The sequence below is a fragment of the Hippopotamus amphibius genome, chromosome 8 (genome assembly GCF_030028045.1).
Source record: "Hippopotamus amphibius kiboko isolate mHipAmp2 chromosome 8, mHipAmp2.hap2, whole genome shotgun sequence".
Classification (NCBI taxonomy): domain Eukaryota; kingdom Metazoa; phylum Chordata; class Mammalia; order Artiodactyla; family Hippopotamidae; genus Hippopotamus; species Hippopotamus amphibius.
In genome coordinates this window covers 87855303-87875903 of record NC_080193.1, presented here as the reverse complement: position 1 = coordinate 87875903, position 20601 = coordinate 87855303, and the positions used below count along the sequence as shown (strand labels likewise).

Sequence of the window (20601 nt, the reverse complement as noted above, 5' to 3'; positions counted from 1 at the left end):
CGGCCAATTCTCGGCGTCCGGGGCAGGACTAAAGGCTAGAGGCGGGCCTTGGAAGTCAGGGGACCAATTGTACGCCCAACGTGGGGCGGGGTTCAGGTCGGGCGACGCCTTTTGTCCTCTTCGCTGCTCCGTAGTGACGAGATGTGGTGGTGGTGTAGAAATCCGGGCTTCGAATTGTGGACGTCCGTGAGGCTCCGCTCCCCGGGATCTTTGCTGCACCTTCTGAGGGCGGGGGCGAGTCCACTTGGTTTAGTCACTGCTGGAGCTCATCGCACAGGTAACGAGGAGGGGTTGGTTAAGGAACCGCCGTGATTTTAACTCTGTTGGGCTCGATTTGGTTGCTGAATGCGCCCCCATTTTACTCTTGTGTGGTCCGAGACTGGGGGTTTGAGAAAGCTGGCTCGGGTCATGTATTAACCCCTGGTACCAGGGTGAGGGCCATGGTGCCTTGCGGCGTGGGGGGGAGACCAAGTCCCGCTGGCGGGACGCGCGACATAGGATCTTGCTTTGAGGAGCTCTGTTTCTTAACCGCCTTTCTGCTCCAGCAGCTGTTTCTAAGTAATTTCTGCTCAGCCATGTCGCCGGCTCCAGCTTCAGCCGAGGCTTCTGTGTCGGTCTCCCTGTTTGACCTCAACGCGGATGCTCCGGTCCTTCAGGGCCTGCGCCTGGTCCCGGAGAGCCATGCTCCCGGGGAGGCTCTGGCCCAGGCTCTGCAGACTTCCTGTCCAGGTATCTAGGAAGGTTTGGGTGGACCCGTGAGGGACGTGTCAGGGCTCTTTGGACCTTATTGCTCCTCCAGGGAACACCTTATTGGTGTTTCCCAGCTTAGGAGCCCTTGCTGACACCTGGATGAAATTTATTATCTCCCAACTACAGAGTATTTGTTTTTTACTTTTCCTTTCAAGCTTAAGTTTGTGTATGTGTTTCTTAACTGTTATGAATTTAAGGCAACATTTGTACATATAAAATTAAAGTCTATTTCTTGGTCAAAAAAAAAAATCACTTGCGCTGTGGATTTCTAGAACAGGCTCATGAATTGTCTCCAAACAAATCTCTTGCCACTGCTTATGCCTCATCACATTACCACCACTGCCTGCAGAAACACTTCAGAATTCCTTGTTACAGGCCAAATTTAACTGCTCCAATCAAATCATTCCTTCTTGCTGAATATAAAACAACTTACTCTTGATTTCATAAAACTTTAGTTTGGCTGTTTTTCTTGTACCTTTTAAAAAAGCAGACTTGCACACTCTAATTGGAAATGTAAGCTAAAAAAGTGGCATTTGGGAAGTGATTTTTGCACAGTTAAAAATAATTTTAACCTTACCAGAAATCATTTTCTAGGATTCCTCTAAACAATCTCTTTGGTTAATTTACATACAATGTTTGATTTACATTCATTTTACATACATCTTTTCAGAAGTATATTTATAGCGTAAAGTGATTGCTGTGCTATTTGTTTCATGATTACTAGATTGTAAATTCCTTGAAGACAAGGACACACCATCTCTTTTGTATCCTCCTCTGCTTTGTGTATCAGACACTGAATGTAATCCTAGATAATTGTGGATTTGGGCTCCTTTTCTACCTGTTTACCCACCCCTTATTTAGGTTCAGGGGAGCGAATAAGCCCAGAAAGAAAACCACTCCAGGGTCCTCTGGATATTTCAGAGAAGTTGTTCTGTTCAACCTGTGACCGGACCTTCCAGAACCACCAGGAACAGGTAAAAGACCAGGTGTAGAGCTAAATGGTGGAAGAAAAGTGTAATAGTGGGTAAAGAGAGGTAGACATTTGTTTTGTTTTAATTAATAAAGGTCCATGTTTTAACTAACAAAGTTAGTGTTACTTGGGCACACTTCCTGAAGTTCTTTTACAGGTCTTGGATACCATAAAAGCCCAGGCTGGGGATATTTCCACATTGTGCTTCCCTCTTTGCCTCCTACTAGAGGGAACATTATAAGCTTGACTGGCATCGGTTTAACCTAAAGCAGCGTCTCAGGGACAAGCCTCTCCTGTCTGCCTTGGACTTTGAAAAGCAGAGCTCCACAGGTGATGACTGGTGGGAGACTTGTGTGGGGTAGGTCATGGGGATGGAAAAAGACCCTAGTTTATGAGCTTGAGGAAAGGTCAAAGACGGGGCACTAAACTTGCATATCGCATGTTGTTCTCAGGAGATCTTTCCAGCATCTCAGGATCAGAAGACTCAGACTCAGCCAGTGAGGAGGACTTGCAGTTACTGGATGAGGAGAGGGCTGAGTTTGAGAAGCCTAACCGACCCCAAGGCTTCCACCCCCATCGGCTTCTTTTCCAAAATGCCCAGGGCCAGTTTCTTTATGCCTATCGCTGTGTCCTAGGTCCTCACCAGGCAAGTACCAGCACAGGTTGTGTGGTCACCTCCAGCCTTCTGTACATTCAGCCTAGATTTCCCCTCAGCACAGTCCATTTCTCACTTCTTCCCTTCCTTCCTGTTGGGGGTGGGTATCACACTTGACAGCAGTCTTGAATTGAACTGGCTTGAATCTTAGAAGTGTCAACTGTAATGGAATTAAGTTTGAAAATAAACTAATCTAGGTTTGAATTGTGGTTCTACCACTTGATCTTGACTACCTGTACAAGCCCCAAATTTTCTTATTTGTAAAATGTAGACAAGCACATGGCAGCTATATTAAAAGAGATGATGTATGTGACCCACTTAGCACTGGCACTTGTTTCTTGCTGTCAGTAAGTGCCACAGATATGTTTGTGCTGCTCCTCTGTCATCTAGGTGCCCCCAGAAGAACCAGAACTGCTGCTACAGAACTTGCAAAGTGGAGGTCCCAGGGACTGTGTGGTGCTCATGGCTGCTGCTGGGCACTTCGCTGGTGCCGTTTTCCAAGGGTGAGAGGGTGCCGCTTTCCAAGGGTGAGAGGGTGCCGCTTTCCAAGGGTGAGAGGGTGCCGCATGGGGTAAGGATGGAATGGATCCTGTTAGCCTGGGAGTACCAGCTGGTTTCCAGTACTGAGTCTGTGCTGTCTACAGACGGGAAGTGTTGACACACAAAACCTTTCACCGCTACACAGTGCGGGCCAAGCGGGGCACAGCCCAGGGACTTCGGGATGCCAGGGGTGCAGCTTCTCGCTCTGCTGGAGCTAACCTGAGGCGCTACAATGAAGCCATGCTATATAAGGTAAGTTAAAGTGTCCAGATCTGGTGCTCCTCTAATCCACACATTTTCCCTCTCAACTGATTAAATGTTATGGTAGGGAGGCTGGCTCCTGTATCCTCCATCTTTGTTTTTTCTTGGTAGATGAAGGTAGAATGGGGTGGATGCCTAGAAGTCTTAGTCATCTCATTCTCCCTCCCACTCCCTACACATGATCAGTGGGTCTTTTTTTGGTTGGAGATTTAACAGTAGCAAGTGAAGAGATGCAGGGCTGAGTTACTCTCTTCCCTAGAATGTTCGTGACCTGCTGGCAGGGCCAGACTGGGCTCAGGCGCTGGAGAAGGCTGGAACGATACTGCTGCGTGCCCCCCGCTCGGGCCGGTCCTTGTTCTTTGGAGGCCGTGAAGCTCCCCTGCAACGAGGGGATCCCCGACTTTGGGATATCCCACTCGCTACCCGCAGACCCACCTTTCAAGAGCTACAACGTGTGTTCTGTAAGCTGACCACCTTGCCTGTCCATGGTGAGTCTTCAGTCCAGATCCCCAGACTCGCTAGACCTTCCCGTACCTCCCAGCCCAAGCCTTGGCTTCTCATTTGTGCATCCAGATGATTTTCTAGCCCTCGGACTGCAGTCTGATGGCATCTTCATTGAGAGAAACCTTGGCTGGCTTCTCCTCAGCTAAATTTGAGAACCATCTTTTGTTTTATGGCAGGAGAAGACCCCCGGGAGACAGTCAGGTTGGATTTACCTCAGACACACTGGAAGACAATGAGAGAAAGGAAGGCTATCGAGGAAGAAAGAAAGATCCCCAGGGATGAAAATGAGGCACTCGGGCAGAATGAGGACACTCCCAAACAGGGTTTGAGCACCATCTGGCTTTTGTCAAATCTCTCCGGGGGTCTGTCCTAGAAATGCAGTGGCAAATCCCCTACTATCATAACTTACCCACTTCCCTCTTTATAGGTAAGCCCTTTCATACCATACACACATACGCGTCTGTTTATAGCGTGGGGTATGTGGTAGCAACTACAGACACGTGTCTTGTAACTTTTCCAAGTCTCCTACCATCTTTTGTTCATTGATGTATCTGTAGTACTTAGAACTAAGTCTTAGCGTGAAGCTGATACTTGAACGTATGTTGTGTGGATCTTATATAATTTACCTGTCTTCTTTTGGGCTAAGGGCTGCTTCCCTCACTGCAGACTGTCGGCCTGCGTGGCTGTCACTGCTCCGTGCTTTCCTCTGTTGTGCACCACCCTAAGGCTGTCATGGGAATGTCCTGGGCCTTGTGTCCCTGCATAGCTTCTTCTGGGCCTGTCCTTGTCTGGGATGCGAGCCTCATTTCTGCACATGATACTAATGGCTTCAGCTCTTGATGTGCTACTTTATCGTGGGTGACAAAATACAAACAATTTTATTTCAAGTGATCTGGATTATCTCTCTATGTACATTCTTGTGCATCTGGGGCAGCCCAGACCCTTCTACCCTCTGCTTATTCCTTAGATGGATCTAACATAGCAAATTTTTCTCTAGGTTCAGAGTCAGAGGGAGAGGATGGCTCCCAGGTAGAGTTGGAGCTAGTAGAGGTGACACTGGGGACGCTGGATCTTCGTGAATTTGAGGTATTGCCCAAGCAGAGGAGGAGAAAAAGGAATAAGAGGGAGAGAAACGAAGACCTGGAGGCTGGGACACAAATGACTCTTTCCCAGCAACCTCAAGAAGATGAGGCCTTTTCACAGTCAGCCCCTTTGGGGCCTTCCCCAGATGAGGCCAAGTCCCCCGATCAGCCAGAGCTCTGGGACGTACTTCTGGCTGCTTGCCGAGCTGGAGATGTGGGGATGCTGAAGCTCTGGCTAGCTGCCAGCCCCCTAGACCCCAGAGTTCTGTCTCTGCTCAGTGACCCCTTGGGCTCCAGTGGCTTCACCCTCCTGCACGCAGCAGCCGCAGCTGGGAGAGCCTCAGTGGTTCGCCTGCTACTGGAGGCAGGTGCGGACCCCACTGTGCAGTGAGTAAGGGTCCTCATGCCAGTCCTTTTTGGGGTATATGGAGGATGGTCCTGGCACTGGATACTTGACAGTATTTCGCTTGGTCTGCTTGGGTGATGTTGGGAGGTGCAGGAAGCAAACTGAACCCATTTTTTGGGTTTTCGCACCTAGGGACTCCCGGGCCCGGCCACCATATACAGTTGCAGCTGACAAATCAACACGTAATGAGTTCCGGAGGTTCATGGAGAAGAATCCAGATGCTCATGATTACAGCAAGGCTCAGGTCAGCTGGAAGAGGAAGCAGCATCAGACATCCTGGCTAGATCTTTTCTACTTTCTTAGTTCTACTAAGGATAGTTTGTATAGGTCTTACCTTATACCTTCCTGGAAATCCTCCAGGTGCCAGGGCCACTGACAGCAGAAATGGAGGCACGGCAGGCCACTCGGAAAAGGGCGCAGAAGGCAGCCCGGCGGCACCGGGAGGAGCAGCAGCAGAAGCGGCAGGAGCAGGAGAAGCGGGAGCAAGAAGAGCAGCGGAGATTTGCTGCCCTGAGCGACCGAGAGAAGGTGAGGCTGGAGGTTCTTTCTTCCGCAGCAGCACTTCCCTAGAGGCCTGATCCCATCCCCAGTGTGCCGCACCACTTCCTGGGTACCCTCTCCACCATGGTGGCCTTGTCCTTAACACAACTTCTCTTCCCCTCAGAGAGCTCTGGCTGCAGAGCGCCGACTAGCTGCCCAGTTGGGAGCTCCTACCCCTCAGATCCCCGACCCAGGCATCGTCAGTGTTCGGTGTGTGGAGGGGGTGGGTGTGAGTGGGTGGGTTGTGATGCGGTAGAGACCATTCTGGACAAGTAGAATGAGTTCCTGCTCAGTGTTCAGAAAGGCTGTCGAGGGGATGTGAAACGTTCTGGGAACCTTTGGAATAAAAACAGAAGTGGCAGGAGGAGGGATGGGGAAGGCTTGGATTAGAAAGTTTCTGGGATAACTCTCCAGCCATTTTTCTTCCTTTTTTTCAGACGCTGCTGGAGTTGTGGGACATCCCTCCAAGGCCTCATTCCCTTTCACTACTTTGACTTCTCTTTCTGCTCCACACGCTGCCTCCGGGATCATCGCTGTCGGGCCGGGAAGCCCTCTTCCTGATCTCTTAGAGGTCCACCTGGGGCCAACTCTAGGCCCTGAGAGGGCATATTCACACTGGCCCTAGGTTTCTTCTTCCCCATGAAACCAGAGAGTATTTGGAAGATTAGGGTGAGGGACATTTAGGAACCAGGGCAAAGACAGGGCCATAGAAGTGTGTGGAGCTGATACTGTCTCTGGAACTTTAATCACAATAAAGTTTGGCAAGGAAACTGCACTTATACTTACATTCAGGCTGTGGTCTTTGTTTCCTTATGGTCACCATGGCTAGCACCAAGGAATCCTGCCCAATCCATGTCCCAGGTCCAAGGGTTACCTTTCTTTCAGTGCCCACTTAACTCCATTGGTTCAGAGAAACTTTCAGCTGAGAGGGAGTAGATGTATGTCTTATGCATAGTGCTATTGAGGATAGGCCTATCCAGGAATTGGATCTGGGGCGGAGGAGGCACATTTTCTAGCTCCAGCAATGTGATTCTGTTGAGGGCTCCCCTAGGAAACAGCAGGGGTCTTGGCACGTAGAGGGTCTGTTGTGGCCCCCGCTTTGTCCAGTAGCGGCCCAAGTTAAACCCGTTGATCCAGACTTGGCCCTGGGGAGGAGGGAGGAGAGGGATATAAAGGATCAGCTCTCAAAAGGGTAAGATTATCCCCTGTGGGGTTTCTAATCAGAGGAATAATTTCTGCTCTCCCTCCCATGATTTTCCTCTTTTACCACCCTACCCCCAGCCCCGCCCCCACTGTCAGCAATACCTTGGTCCATCCAGGTAGAAAGAGAAAAGTGTCCCCGCCTGAGTCTAAAATTGGAAAGGTTGTAGAGTAGAAGGTGGGGCCAGAGGGAGTTTGAGGACGTGAACTTTTCAGCAACTGGGTGGGAAACCACCACTTTACAAGACTGTCAACTTTCAGAGGGAACATCAGCCACTGGGTAAGGATTGTCTGCCCCAGAATCGGTGCCTCTAATAGGCCCTGTGAAGAAGGCAAATGAAAATTCATCATTCACTAAGTTCTAAGGCCAAACTGTCCCTACTCAAGCCCTGGGATGCACCTCGTGGCCATGTCCAGATCCCCACAAGCTGCTACTTTGCTGCCTAAGCCCTAAGGATACAGCTCTTGTTTATCTTCCATTAGGCCCCTAACTTTCCAAAGGAGTTCAGTCAATAGGAGTATGGGGGTGAGGGAGTGGGCAAAGCTAGCTCACCTTGAAGTCACTGCTGTTAGACCCGAAACTGAGCCTCCCCATGTTCTCCAGCAAGACATCCAGTTTGGCCCCCCTTTTCCCCGTCAAAAATAGGTTGTGTTTCATGTTTCGTTCCAAAACACCCTGAAATACCTGTGGATAAGAGTATCTGTGAAGGGGAGGGGCTCAGCATCTAGCTTGTGGCCACCACACAGGAAGCCACATGAGGACACTTAGAGGGCAAAGAGAATGTAGCCCTTCTGTCAGTTATCCATCCATTCTAGAACCTTCCGTAGTCACACTCTTCCTCACCCCAGCTTATCCCCTGCAAATGTGAGCAGGCAATGGGAAAAGGCAGATAGGGGATACTTCAGACTAAAGGGTGCCAAGGAGGAAAGGAAATGGGCTCACAAGGTAGCCTGGAATTAGGTTCTCACCCCATCCACCATCACGTAGGCACGGTCATGGACTCCGTTGTTTGGCACCCAGAATTGTGTTGGCTCAGAAACAGTATGGGTCAAATAGCTCCGGTACAACATATAGCCATGGTCCTGGGTATGGAAGAATGAGTATATAAGATGTGCTGAGAGATAAGAAAGGATACTGTGGGGACGATGTGTAGCTGAGGGAACTCTTGATACAGCTGTTGCCATACCCACCGGATGGTGGATTATGCTTTACCTGTTTGACAGCCTCAAAGGTCATTGGCAAGATTGAACTGATAGGCCCTTGGGGGCACAGGAAGTCTAGGAAAGCCAGCAAACTCCCATCCTATTAGAATAAGGGGAGAGTATCAGAATACAAGGAACTTTCAGAACAGAGGGCAGGACAGGCTGGGCTATTTAGAGAATAAGGGGGTAGAATCAGAGAATAATGGGGAGAAGCTTACCAGGTGTAGGGTCAAAGGTCCAAGCATCATCTTGGGGCTGGGGGGAGGTAAAGGTCCCAAGGGAACTTCCTGGAACTGAGCCCAAATTCTCTCAGGAGCCATAGGAAAAGCCCCATAAAGAACCCCTATGCCAAGACCCTAGTGCAGGGTTCTTAACCAGGGGTCCAGGAAAGGGCTTCAGGGGTCATGAGATTCTGTAATTTTTCACATATTTGTCTGTATCTCCCCAGGGAGTCCCATTTGGGTGGATGAGAAATGCTGCCACAGGATACTCAGAGGGCTCTCTGGCCCAGACAATAACCACTGATTTATGGGATCCCTTTACAAACAATTTGGGCAGTCCCTCCCCACCGCAAGTTAATAAGGCTTTGACACTTAATGAAGTGGCAGGGCACCTTGCTGATGACATTTCGAATAGCAAAAAGCTTAGGTGTGGGGTCCCCTGCTTCAGATATGGGTGCGTCGTAGTCATAGCTGGTAGTAATTGGAAGAAAGCGTCCCTTCTCATCAGCACCTGGTCAACCAATATAATTAATTCAATATATCTTTCATGTGATAGGCACTAAGCAAAGAAATTCATGCAGAGAATTTTGCTATCAAAATTTTGCTATATGGGCAGTGGTGGCCATATCCAGCTTCTAGATATCCTAATCTGTGCAGCCCTCAGATTCTAATTCCTTGCAGCCTCCCAGCTGCCACCCCAGGGACCATCTGGACTCACCATTCCAGTATCCAAAGTTGGTACCTCCATGGAACATGTACCTAAAGTGGGGGAGAGTGGGGGAAAGGTAAAAGCTGACCCACTGAATCTTAACCTTCATCCCCAACACCCAGTTACAGATTCATGGTGGCCCCGGTGTCTCCAGTTACATGTTCACACTGGCTCCCAACTTCAGCATTTTCTCTAGTCCTTTGGTTACAGCTGGAACGGAGCGTGTGGAATGATTCTGGCCCCAGTAATCCAGCCAGCCTGTGTAGTACTCAGAGTTCACCTAGAGCATGAAGTGAAAGGAGCTGTGAGTGAGATGGGAACCGAGCTCAACCCATTCCCCACACTGATGCTGCTCTGATTGCCCTTCCCCTGGCTCCTCACCAATGGCCCATGGGGTTCATACTTCCGAAGCAGGGCAAAGATTTTGGTCATGTTGTCAGCTGCAGAAAGAGGCAAAGGTGAAAGATAAGCAACATGGGACAGGTCCTTCCCCAGACTTCACTCCGAACCCTTGCTCAGGAGACCTGGGCCAAAATCTACAGTGGTATAGAGTCCCTGGAGGGAGCCACATTTGAGTCCTTCAGGCCCATCTGTGGTGAAGAGCAAGATCTTGTCTCCAAGCAGTGCACGGAAGAGCCCAGCCAGGTGCCTCATGTAGCTCACATCGCAGGCCCTGTAGCTACCGTATTCATTCTCCACCTGCCAGGGGAAAGGAAAAGTGGAGGTCAGCTAGGAGGTGGAGAAATTAAGGATACCGGCACCTCCTTCCCCTAGCCCAGTCAACTTTCCACTTGTACCTGGATGCTAATGATGTTGCCCCCATTGTGGTAGAGCCATGGATGTATCTTGGGTAGCAAGACCTTGAACCAGGAGTCCACTGCAGCAAGGAAGTCTAAAGGAAGCGGCAGTTCTCTGCTCAATAGGGTACCACCACCTCTGCAGCCCCCACCCCTAGCATCAATGCTAGCAACTTCAGTGCTGCCTGAACTCTGGGCTGCACTTTGCATGCCACTTGTCCACAGCTATGTCTGGGAAGCAGTGACCTGTCAGAAGAAACTCTGAACCCTAAGCACTTGTATGTTTGCATGGCGATGAAATTTGAGCATAGGAAACAAAGCAGTATTTTCTTGTAAATTCATTTTTTAAATGTCAGAAAAATGTTAAGACACATCACATGGAGCTATTATTATATAATCATATATACCTGACATTGCTATGAAGTAGCATGAGAATTCACAAAAGTGTAGAATATCTGACCTGTGCCCTGATGTAACTGATAGTCCAGGAGATTTGTCATCAAATGAAGATCATTACATTAGGTATCATGCCTTAAATTCTCAACTCCTATTGGTGATTTTTGTTGACTCACCCTCAGGGTCTTCATGCATGACCTCTGCCTCCTTACCTAGGCAACTCCAACTCAGGCCTCAGGTCTTATGTTTCACTTCCCTAAGAAAACCTCTGATACCCTAGATGAGGGTAGATCCCCCTGTTATGCACTTTCATATTACCTCATACTTCCCTTTCGAGTGCTGAACAAATTATAACTAAGCATTTATTTCTGTAATTGTTTCCTGTTGGTCTCCCCCACTAGTGAGCAGGAAGCTTGTCTGTCAGGGTCACTTGCAGCATCCCTGTCATTGAGGACAATGCCTAGCAGATAGCGGACTCTCAAAAATGGAGTCAATGAAAGATATTTTAGAGGCTATTTTATATTCTTAGAATATTTAATTCCTTTACATTTTGTGTTCTGTATGAAGGAGGCCCAGGTTCTATTGCCTCCTTTAATCCAAGCCTGCATTAAATCTCACTCAACAAATACTTATGGGTGCTCACTAAGTGGTGTTCCAGGTGTTAGGGATACAGAATGGCACAAAATGGACAAAGATCTCTGCCCTCCTTGTGGAATTTCTTTTCCAGTGAGGGAGGCAGTGAATTAAATAATCAGTTAAAATATGTAGTGTGTTAATGCCAAGGAGAAAAAATAAAGCGGGGAAGGAGGACATAAAATGGTGGGGCAAAGGGAGCTTAAATTTTAGAGGGTGGCCCAGGGAAGGCATCAGCGAGGTGATTCTGCAGGAAGATAGAGGCAGTACCACATGCAAAGGCCTCAAGACAGGAACAGCATAGAAGCCAGTGTGAACAATGGGGAGAAGAGTGGATGTCAGGGAGGTGCCTGGGCCAATTAGGTAAGACCTAGCTGACCATTTTAAGGAATCCATGGTTCATATTCTGAATGAATGGAGAATCTATTGGAGAGATTTAGACAGAGAAATGACATGATCTAAAATACATATTTAAACATATTTGAAGAGGATGACACTGACTGCTGAATTGAGAATAGACTACATGGGGGAGGGGCAAAGAAGGGAAACCAGTTAGGAAGTTATTAAAGTAACCCAGCTGAGAGAGGTGGTTTGGATCAGGGTGATGGCATGGGGGTGACGAAAAGTAATTGAATTCAATATATTTTGAGGGTGAAGCTGACAGGATTTTCTGATGGACTGAATGAGGGGTGTGAGAGAAAGACAGGAGTGAAGAATTATACCATAGTGTTTAGCCCGATCAGTTGGAAAATGGACTTGCCATGAACTGAGATAGGGAGGTTGTATGAATAACTGGTTTGGGAGGAGCTTAGTTGTATCAGTATGCCTTTTAGATCTCCAAATGCAGAAGTCAAGTTGGCAGTTGGATATATGTTTTTGGAAGCCAAGGGAAGGTCCTGACTGGAGATACATAATATTTCAGTCATCAGCTATCAGATGGAATTTAAAGCCATGCAAATGGATGAGATCATAAAGGGAGTAAATATAGATGGAAAAGAGAAGTGTCCAAGGACTAAGCCCTGACATACCCCAGCATTTAGTGGAAAGGGAAATGAAGAAGGACCAGTAAGAGACTGAGAACGAGTGGTTGGAAAGACTGTAGGGGGAGGGGCAGGAACTAAATAAATGTGGTATCATGGAAACCAAGAGGAGAGTATTTCAGAGGACAAAGTGATCAACTGCACTGAATGCTGCTGACTGGGCAAGGAGGATAAGGACTGAGAAATCACCACAGACTTAGCAATGAAGAGGTCACTGGTTTTCTTGAGAAAAATAGAGATTGCATGTTGTGGTTCCATCAATACTTTATCATTTTAAGTGTATTTCAGAGTCAATTGAGTTTGGGAAATGCTGTAAGCGACATAAAGCTCTCCAGCACCTTAAGAAGTGAAACAGCACCTGGAAAGTCCCCAGCAGATATAAAGAATTTTGACCTTTTTAAAACCGTAACCTTTTTAAAAGGTATAAAGCAGGTAGAATTATTCCCTTGCTCTAATGACTTCCTACTTGCACCTGAAATGAAATCTAAACTCCTTGAAATATTGGGCATCTCATCTTTTCTTTCTCAATGCTCTTTCCCTAGGTGACGTCTCAGTACCCATGGATTTGAATGGCATCTTTAGACTGATGACTCCCAAATTTATACCTCTAGCTCAGACCTCCTCCTAAGCTCCACACTCACACATCCTACTGCTTACTTAATATCCTCCCTTGAGTGATAAAAATTTAACGTGACCAGAACAGAACTATTGTTTTTCCCCCCAAAGTTGTTCCCTTGCCCCACCCCGCCCCCAGTCTCCTCCATCTTCCCTAAGTCAATAAATGGCACCACCATCTTGACTGGCCAGAAACTTGATTCCTTTCTTTCCTCATCCAACCCACACTGCCCCGACCCCTCCCCTTCTCATCAAAATCTGTCAGTGGAGTCCTGGTGATTTTTATCTCCAACCCACAGCTCAATTCTGCCCTCTTCTTTCCATTTCCACCACTATCACAGTCCAGGAGCCATCACCTCTCTCCTCAGCTACAAGCATAGTCTCCCAGTTAAGTTTCTTCACCTCTACCCTTGCTCCCCTCAATCCATTTTCCACATCCAGCCTAACATAATCTGAAAATAAATCAGATAATTCTGGTTAAACTCTTTCAATGACTTTCTACTGTGCTTACAATAAAATGCAAACCCCTTACTGTGGCCTGTAAGATCCTGCATTAACAGTCCCTATCATCTCCAATTTCCCTTACCCACTGTTCTTTCCTATCTCTGGGCCTTAAAAGACACCATACCCAGGAATTCCCTGGTGGTCCAGTGGTTAGGACTCAGAGCTTTCACTACCAAGGGCCCAGGTTCCGTCCCTGGTCTGGGAAATAAGATCCCACAAGCTATGAGGCGTGGCCAAAAAAATAAAAATAAAATAAATTAAAAACAAAACAAAACACCATTCCCTCTACCTGGCTATTCTCACTTCACTCTTCACATGACCAGTGCTTTCCCTTCCCCAGAGTAACTGAAATGTCATCTTCTGGCCTTCCTACCTAAAAGAGGCCCTGTTATTCACTATCTCAACTCCTTGTTTATTTTCTTTGTAGCACAAGATGAGTCAAAAATTATCTGCACTCTGGTTATATTAAAACTTCTATAAATTCTACAGCCAGACTGCAAATAATTTTTGACTCACCCTCATATTTTTACAATAATCTTATAGGTTTGGGGTTTTTTTAAATTAATATTTCTTCCAGACTGGGTCTGTCTGGTCCCCCAATTCCTAGCATCCTGCTGGGCATGATGAAAACAGTAAATATTTGAATGAATGATCTCTGTTTTGGGCACTCAAATGACCCATTTTATTGTTGTCATCTGCTTTTTTCTGTGTCAAATCTTTTTTCTCAACTCACCTGGATCTGAGGTTCTCAGATGAATTTTACGTTTTCGAAGCAACCAGGCTGGGAGACCCCCCTGAGATAAACATAAAGACAACAAAGAAGTGAGGCTTTGTTGTCTGGGAGTGGAGTAGGGAAGGTAAGAAGGGAGGAAGTTGAGTATAGTGATGGAAGTGGCCCTAGAGTGGGGGCAGATGGGAGTAGTCTGGGAACCACACCTGGAAGGCTTTGTTTCTATCCATTCTCCAACTAACTCACCATCTCCCACTCTGCACAGATGTAAGGTCCTGGTCTCAGTATGACCAACAGGTTTGCTAAAGTTGCCTCTTTCAGAAATGCAAAGAGGTTGCGGCTGCCATTAAAGTTATAGACCCCAGGCGCTGGCTCATGGTAGTTCCAGGGCACGTAACTGAGAAAGGAAGAGGTTAACAGGGCCCAAGGCAGGAAGATGCTGGGGAGGCCTACCTGCTCAGGCCTTGCAGGGAATCTCCAGGAAGCTGTTCGAAGGAGGTCCTGGCCCGCCTTTGCCCACTCATTCCCACCCTTGACTGGGAGGCCCTGGAGATAGAACCCCTCTCATACCCAGCCAGTCTTCCTGTCCTGATCCCCTTCTTAAGGGGGTGGTAGGAAGAGTAAATCCCACCCTTCCATGGCTCTCGGGAGCACTTCTTACAACTGTACAGCGTTGAGGCCACTCATTCGCATCTTCAAAAGCCGATCTGCCCAAAGCACCCGCGGTACCCGAAAGTAGTGCAGGCTGCCAGACACGTAGCGGAACGGGGCCCCGTCCAGGAGGAATCTGTCATGATCCCGATCCACTACGAACGACCGAGTGTCTGCCTGCAAGGGGAGAGACCGTGCTCAGCAGTGGTTTGGAGTCGGGGGTCAGCGTCTGCCAAAAGCAGAGGAGATGGAACTAGCCCTTCCCAATATTTTGTTGTTTCCACTTTCGTTCTCTCTTGCGCCAGATCTGTCTCCCTCTCAGCGTACCCAGCCGGCTGCTTCGAGCCTCTCATCCTACCTGGGGCAGCAGCAGCGTCAGGAGCGGCAGCAGCAGGGACGGAAGGCAGAGCGGCTTCCGGCGAGCCATGGCGCTTTCGGGGCTCTTCTAGTCGGAGAGGGCGGTCCGACCGTCACGTGGCAGATTCCTGGGAAGGAACCTCAGCGAGCAAGTGGGCGGAGACCACCTCAAGTTGCCAGGCGATTAGCCTGGACTTTATCTCCAGCCTGCATCTACCCGCTACTCTACTAGTACGTAAAATCCTCTACATCTTGCTACTCAAAGTGCAGTTCATGAACCAGCTTCATCAGAATCACCTGGGAGCTTGTTAGACGTGCAGCGTGTCAGATCCTTCCTCAGATCTATAGAATCAGAATTTGTATTTTAACAAGATTTCCAGGTGCTCCTAAGCAAATTCAAGATTGAGAAGCAGGGACTTCTCTGGTGGTCCATTAGTTAAGACTCTGCGCTCCCAATACAGGGGGCCCAGGTTCGATCCCTGGTCAGGGAACTAGATCCCACATGCATGCCGCAACTAAGACCGGGGCAGCCAAATAAAGTAAATAAAAGATTGAGAAGCAGTGCTCTACTACACTGAGCCCCCTAAGGGTGGGGAGAGTCTTGTCTTGTCCATCCTGAATCCTCTGCTTCTATCACAGGGCCCGGCACATAGCAGGTTAAATCTAGATGAATATCAGAACCAGGTTCAGAACCAAGGGAAATAAGAGGAAAGGGGGTGGGGGTGGGGGTGGGGGAGACCAGGTTACAAGAGGGATCGTTTTCCTGGAGAGTCCTGTCCTGCTTCAACAAAAGAGAGCATCTAGGCTATCCTATTTTCTTTGGATGTGCACCCCTTTCCAATTTATCCCTGCCTGCCTGCCTGGGTAAGAGATGTCAAGAACAACTGCTTGGTTCCAAGGCTTGGGAATTTGTGAATTTCCATTACTCCTGCCTTCACAGTCCCAAGCCTGGGATGTGAGGACCAGGATAACAATAATAATAATATTATTATTTTTGCTCATTGACACTACTGAGGGCTATGCGTCAAATACTGTGCTAAACACTTTACCTCTCATTTAATCTTCAAACAACTCCATGAGGCAGATAATTATCATTCCCATTTTACTGATGAGATTGAGGGATACAAATATTAAGTAGCCTCTTCAAGGTCACACAACTAGTTTAATAGAGCTGGGATTTGAACAAGGCACTCTGGTACTATCATACCTGTTTTACAGTTAGGGAAAGTGAGGCTCCAAAAGGTTAAGTAACTTGTCCAGGTCACACAGCTAATAGGTTATTAAGACAGGATTCCGACCCTAGTCTGGTTCAAGAGCCTGAGCTCTTAACCACTGAGACTACGGTAATAGGAAACATGCCAGAGCCCCCAAGGTTGTACTGATCAGAGCTCCAGGGGGTCCAGGTGGCCGGCACCCGCCCCAATCAGTAGCCACCTCGGGGCTGGACCGTAGTCGGCCACCCAGTGCGCGGGAGGTATGACGCCTCCTACCTCTGGCATTGGGAGATGGAGGTCCTGGGGGCCTCGGGCCGAGCCCGGCTTTGCTCCCCTTTGGCGTAGCTGCCTGCGTCTTGACCCCGACTGAATGCCAGGTGTGGAACCCTCACCCGCCTCACCCGGGTCCTGGGACCCGTCCTCCCCCAGGCCTAGCCCAACCCCGGCCTCTCAGCTCCACGCCCCCACATCGTCCCTGTGCCCAGCGGTTGCTAGGTTACTGCGGGCAGTTACACTGGCGCGGACTGATGACGTAACCTCTGCTTCCGGTTCCTGGCGCTTCCCTCCAGCGAAAACCAGGTGAGTGGGGAGTCCCGGCTGGCCCACCCGGGGCTCTGCGCGCCGACACTAGGGGTGGGCTCCGCAAGTGGTGGGCCCGGGCCTCGCACCTCCCCCCGGAACTACCCCATGTCCTGGCTTTGCGGCCCAAAGGGCGTGGGAGTGGGGGCCGCCTAAAAAGTGGGCCAGGGTTGGAGGACGTGGCCTGGGAGTTGCCGCGGAGCCCTGAGGCTCTAAGGCACCTGACCCCAAACTTCTTGGAGCCGGCGTTGCCAGGGCCCGTTTTCTCTAGCGTCCGAGACCTGGGCCTGAGCGCTCCGCGTTGGCTCTTTAGTGGTCTTCTGGATTGTGCCCTGCCCGCGACCCTGCCGTTCTTTTCCTTCCAGCATGTTCCCCTGGACCCCCAGCGTCTTGCCTGAAAGAGACCACTCAACCTGGACGAACCCTTTGGCGGCCTCAGACCGTGCTTGAGGAGGATGACTGAGACACTATGGGCCACGCGCTTTGTGTCTGCTCTCGGGGAACTGTCGTCATTGACAATAAGCGCTACCTCTTCATCCAGAAACTGGGGGAGGGGTGAGTGTTTGGAAATCATTTAACTAGTCTCCAGGATTATGGTGTTTGAAGGAGAGCAGTCGGCACATGATAGGGGCACAAAGGTTTTATCGCTAGCCGCTAATTCACCTGACAGAGCCCAGCTATGTGGTGGTCAGGAAAGTGGATTGTGGAGCCAGGCTTCCTAGATTCACCATGTATGGCCTTGATAAGCCATAGTTTCTTCATCTGCTTATTGGAGCTGATTATACTTCACTGGCGGCGCTGTGAGGACTAAATGAGATAGTGTTTATCAAATGTCTCCCCTACTGCCAGGTTCATAGCACTTGCTAAGTGCTATTATTTATTTAATATTTATTGAGCATCTGTCATGTGTAGAGCACTGCATTAAGACCAAAGGACCTAAAAGGTGACTATGCCCCTGCTCTTGAGTTCAAAGTGTAATAATCTTCAGACTTCTCTTTAGAGTCACACCTTGGGAGGGTTGCTACTAAATGGGAAAGACATTCCCCCCCACCCCCCCCACCCAGAGAATTCCTCTGGGTCCAAGCAGTGTGGGAGATGACTGTGGTCCTTCACTGACCCCTTTGGCCCACAGTGGGTTCAGCTATGTGGACCTAGTGGAGGGGTTGCATGATGGACAGTTCTACGCCCTGAAGCGAATCCTGTGTCATGAGCAGCAGGACCGGGAGGAGGCCCAGCGAGAAGCAGACATGCATCGCCTCTTCCATCACCCCAACATCCTTCGCCTTGTGGCTTATTGTCTGAGGGAGCGAGGCACTAAACATGAGGCCTGGCTGCTGCTACCCTTCTTCAAGGTCAGAAAGTCTCCTGGCTATGGAGGGGTTGCAACAGAGCCACCTGCCAAGGGCTGTGTGAGCAGTCAAGCACGTTGGGAAGCAGAGACCATGTTCTGGTTTGACCACTTCAGATTTGGGGTTTAAGGAACCCAGATGGGGCTGTGGGGTGTGTGGTGTAATGGCTGATAGGCTTTGACATAGGGAAGGACTCAGGCTCAAGGAGCGGAGGCTAAAAAAACATCAACTGTGGGGAAACTTGTTTTGCAGAGAGGTACGCTGTGGAACGAGATAGAAAAGCTGAAGGACAAAGGCAACTTCTTGACTGAAGAGCAAATCCTTCGGCTGCTGCTGGGTATCTGCAGAGGCCTTGAGGCTGTTCATGCCAAGGGTTATGCCCACAGGTCAGTGGGAGGCTCCTGTGTACTTGCTGGGAGAAAGGAAGAGCCTCATCAAAAGAAATGAGAGGTCTCTGCGCTCCTTCCAAGGAACAGCCCCCATGATTCTTTCCCCCCCTAGGATTTCAGCCTTCCTGTCCAGAGATGCTCATGGGTCATTTCCACTTCCCTGCAGGGACTTGAAACCCACCAATATCTTGCTTGGAGATGAGGGGCAGCCAGTTTTAATGGACTTGGGTTCCATGAGCCAAGCATGCATCCATGTGGAGGGCTCCCGCCAGGCTCTGGTCCTCCAGGTAAGAGTCTCTGAGTTCCTTTGCCCACCTCTTCCCCATCCTCAACCCCTTCTGGTGCATGCCCCAGTATGGTCACATGACCATGACCTGTGCCCCACTTTTGAGCTCTGGGACCACTGTTTCAGGACTGGGCAGCCCAGCGGTGCACCATCTCCTACCGGGCCCCGGAGCTCTTTTCCGTGCAGAGCCACTGTGTCATCGATGAGCGGACTGATGTCTGGGTGAGGAGCCTGTGGGTGAGAATCTGGGTGGGGAGGAGTGCTGCTCTGTACCTGCTGTGGAGTAGAGGAACAGGGCTTTGGTTTCTAGTGCATGGGGCCCCAGGAACCATGTATGTCCCCACCCCCCCTTGACTTCCTTCCTGGGAACTGTCACTGACACTGTACTCAATTGCTCAGGAAGTGGTATAATTCTGCCCTTTGAACAGGGTGAGTACAGCTAAGTGTCAGAGCTGAAGGCAGTGGCTAAGCACGGGGTGCAGAGCCCTCCAGCTAACTGGCAGTTTCTCTGGGCCCTGGTGGTGTCATGTGACTGAAGTCAGCATATTGTAGTTTCCTTTCACTACAGAATTAAGCAGAGAGATATCACCTCCGTTGGTCCCCTTCCAAGGAATAACCAAGTTATGCTTAGTCCCTAGGCTGTGTGCTATATGCCATGATGTTTGGGGAAGGCCCTTATGACATGGTGTTCCAGAAGGGTGACAGCGTGGCCCTTGCTGTGCAGAACCAACTCAGCATCCCACAGAGCCCCAGGTGAGCAATGAAAGGAGCAGCCAGCAGTTCAGACTCCTCCCAGCCATTTGCTTGGCTGCAGCCATAGCACAGGGCATGGCTACCCTCGTCACTCTGCCTTCCTCCTCCTCCAGGCATTCTTCAGCCTTGCGGCAGCTGCTGACCTTAATGATGACTGTGGACCCCCAGCAGCGCCCTCACATTCCTTTCCTCCTGAGTCAGTTGGAGGCACTGCAGCCCCCAGCTGAGGGCCAGCACACTACCCAAATCTGAACAAACCAGTGGCCATGTTGAGAAAGCGGCCCCTGTACCTTGGGAAGAAGCTCCCCGTCCCTCAGTGGAACCTCCATCTGTTCTATCCAGCACAGCTCCCTTGTAGTTGGGGGCAGCCGGGGGTGGGGACAGTCAACTCAGTCTTCTGTCTCTGATTCTGCTCTCTTACCCCCAAGAGTTACAACTGGACTAGGGGCCAGACTGGATAGAGGTTGTTGAGGGTCGGGGATGGGGAACTAATGGAATCTGGTACAGGCTCTGAGCAGGACTGCTGAGCTTACATCATGATCTGCCTCCAAATCTGGGAGCAGGAGAATCTATAAACAGAAGAATAAAGTAAAAGCAGCTTGGTGTGATCTTAGTCTCATTGTTCCTGGAGTGAAAGGAGAGGTGCAGGGGGGCCCAAAGTCTGGTTGCCGTTTTCAAGGGAGAGCCTGGGGAGAAGAGGGACTGGCGTAGCATCAGGAATGGTGTGACTTCACCATTCCACTTACAGAGGCAGGTGTCCCTACCTTAGATCTGGCTGGTTGGTGGTGGGCAATTCTTCTAGCTTGTCTTAGTCAAAAACTGCAGGCTACTCCACCTTGAGCTGGCTTCTATGCCAAGAACTGCGACCAGGGTCCCCCTATAGCACCCTCAACTTGTACCTTCCTTTCTTTATTTCCAGGGCTGAGTAGCTTAGTCAGAGCAGCCCAGCTGGTTTTCCAAGCAAGGGCTTCTGGGTGGAGACACCTGAGGAAGCTTTGGAACAGCTATAGAACTGTTCTCCAGCTTCTGCCTGGGGGCAAAGGGAGAGGAGGTGGCAGCCATTTTGGCCCAGAACCTCCCAGATGGTTCTAGTTCACACACGGTTAATGATTAATGAGGCCAGTCTGGTGTGGCAGTATCCAGCTGCCACTTCCTGCCTACTCTGCTGAGTAAACAGGGGCCCTGCCTTTGCTGGGCTTGAAACCTGTTCCCTTGGGAAGGGCACTGTGTCCCTGAATCACCAGGGAGGGGAGGCAAGGGCAGGGTT

The 20601-nt window shown here is 49.6% G+C and overlaps 3 protein-coding genes across 15 annotated transcripts; 2 read left to right on the top strand and 1 right to left on the bottom strand.

Moving 5' to 3' along the window:
• Positions 1-12: 12 nt before the first annotated feature.
• On the top strand, positions 13-6484 carry ANKZF1 (ankyrin repeat and zinc finger peptidyl tRNA hydrolase 1). 6 transcript variants are annotated; one of them, XM_057743891.1, is made up of 14 exons: positions 144-277; positions 549-729; positions 1612-1724; positions 1948-2050; positions 2173-2366; positions 2766-2878; positions 3020-3167; positions 3436-3664; positions 3857-4003; positions 4678-5149; positions 5301-5412; positions 5529-5696; positions 5833-5918; positions 6146-6482. In XM_057743891.1, the coding sequence occupies exons 2-14, from the start codon at positions 576-578 to the stop codon at positions 6267-6269; spliced, it is 2163 nt and encodes a 720-aa protein (XP_057599874.1). In that variant the 5' UTR covers positions 144-277; positions 549-575; the 3' UTR covers positions 6270-6482. The 6 variants fall into 6 exon arrangements, with proteins under 6 accessions (XP_057599876.1, XP_057599874.1, XP_057599873.1 ...); XM_057743892.1 differs by having other exon boundaries at positions 156-277; positions 546-729; positions 6146-6483; XM_057743893.1 differs by lacking the exon at positions 549-729 and having other exon boundaries at positions 13-277; positions 6146-6479.
• Positions 5292-16606, bottom strand: GLB1L (galactosidase beta 1 like). 6 transcript variants are annotated; one of them, XR_009054989.1, is made up of 18 exons: positions 16255-16566; positions 14766-14892; positions 14418-14584; positions 14003-14153; positions 13760-13820; positions 9839-9933; positions 9566-9740; positions 9423-9481; positions 9200-9321; positions 9051-9091; positions 8725-8843; positions 8330-8404; positions 8122-8211; positions 7878-7991; positions 7462-7593; positions 7014-7229; positions 6495-6853; positions 5292-5417 (listed from the first exon to the last, which is right to left on the bottom strand). XR_009054989.1 is itself a non-coding variant. In XM_057743896.1 (17 exons), exons 2-17 carry the CDS (start codon positions 14832-14834, stop codon positions 6590-6592), a joined length of 1950 nt encoding a protein of 649 aa, XP_057599879.1. In that variant the 5' UTR covers positions 14835-14892; positions 16255-16566; the 3' UTR covers positions 6424-6589. The 6 variants fall into 6 exon arrangements, 1 of the variants encoding a protein (XP_057599879.1); XR_009054988.1 differs by lacking the exon at positions 5292-5417 and adding an exon at positions 5574-5678; XR_009054987.1 differs by lacking the exon at positions 5292-5417 and adding an exon at positions 5917-6044.
• On the top strand, positions 16516-19942 carry STK16 (serine/threonine kinase 16). 3 transcript variants are annotated; one of them, XM_057743901.1, is made up of 8 exons: positions 16516-16557; positions 16923-17112; positions 17690-17909; positions 18159-18292; positions 18462-18582; positions 18708-18803; positions 19213-19334; positions 19448-19942. In XM_057743901.1, exons 2-8 carry the CDS (start codon positions 17027-17029, stop codon positions 19584-19586), a joined length of 918 nt encoding a protein of 305 aa, XP_057599884.1. In that variant the 5' UTR covers positions 16516-16557; positions 16923-17026; the 3' UTR covers positions 19587-19942. The 3 variants fall into 3 exon arrangements, with proteins under 3 accessions (XP_057599884.1, XP_057599883.1, XP_057599885.1); XM_057743900.1 differs by having other exon boundaries at positions 18408-18582; XM_057743902.1 differs by lacking the exon at positions 16516-16557 and having other exon boundaries at positions 16973-17112; positions 17772-17909; positions 18408-18582.
• The last annotated feature ends 659 nt before the right edge of the window (positions 19943-20601 follow it).

What these genes read in the sequence shown, in the direction of transcription:
- ANKZF1 (XM_057743890.1), top strand. Translation starts at nt 441, where the DNA reads ATGGTGCCTTGCGGCGTGGGGGGGAGACCAAGTCCCGCTGGCGGGACG. An exon ending in TCCAGAACCACCAGGAACAG is followed by an intron (nt 1,725 to 1,947) that starts GTAAAAGACCAG and finishes GCCTCCTACTAG; the next exon opens with AGGGAACATTATAAGCTTGA. An exon ending in CCAGGCATCGTCAGTGTTCG is followed by an intron (nt 5,919 to 6,145) that starts GTGTGTGGAGGG and finishes CCTTTTTTTCAG; the next exon opens with ACGCTGCTGGAGTTGTGGGA.
- GLB1L (XM_057743896.1), bottom strand. Translation starts at nt 14,834, where the DNA reads ATGGCTCGCCGGAAGCCGCTCTGCCTTCCGTCCCTGCTGCTGCCGCTC. An exon ending in GACCTTTGACCCTACACCTG is followed by an intron (nt 8,212 to 8,329) that starts GTAAGCTTCTCC and finishes TTATTCTAATAG; the next exon opens with GATGGGAGTTTGCTGGCTTT. An exon ending in CCTACGTGATGGTGGATGGG is followed by an intron (nt 7,594 to 7,877) that starts GTGAGAACCTAA and finishes TCTTATCCACAG; the next exon opens with GTATTTCAGGGTGTTTTGGA.
- STK16 (XM_057743900.1), top strand. Translation starts at nt 17,027, where the DNA reads ATGGGCCACGCGCTTTGTGTCTGCTCTCGGGGAACTGTCGTCATTGAC. An exon ending in TGCTGCTACCCTTCTTCAAG is followed by an intron (nt 17,910 to 18,158) that starts GTCAGAAAGTCT and finishes CTTGTTTTGCAG; the next exon opens with AGAGGTACGCTGTGGAACGA. An exon ending in AGCATCCCACAGAGCCCCAG is followed by an intron (nt 19,335 to 19,447) that starts GTGAGCAATGAA and finishes CTCCTCCTCCAG; the next exon opens with GCATTCTTCAGCCTTGCGGC.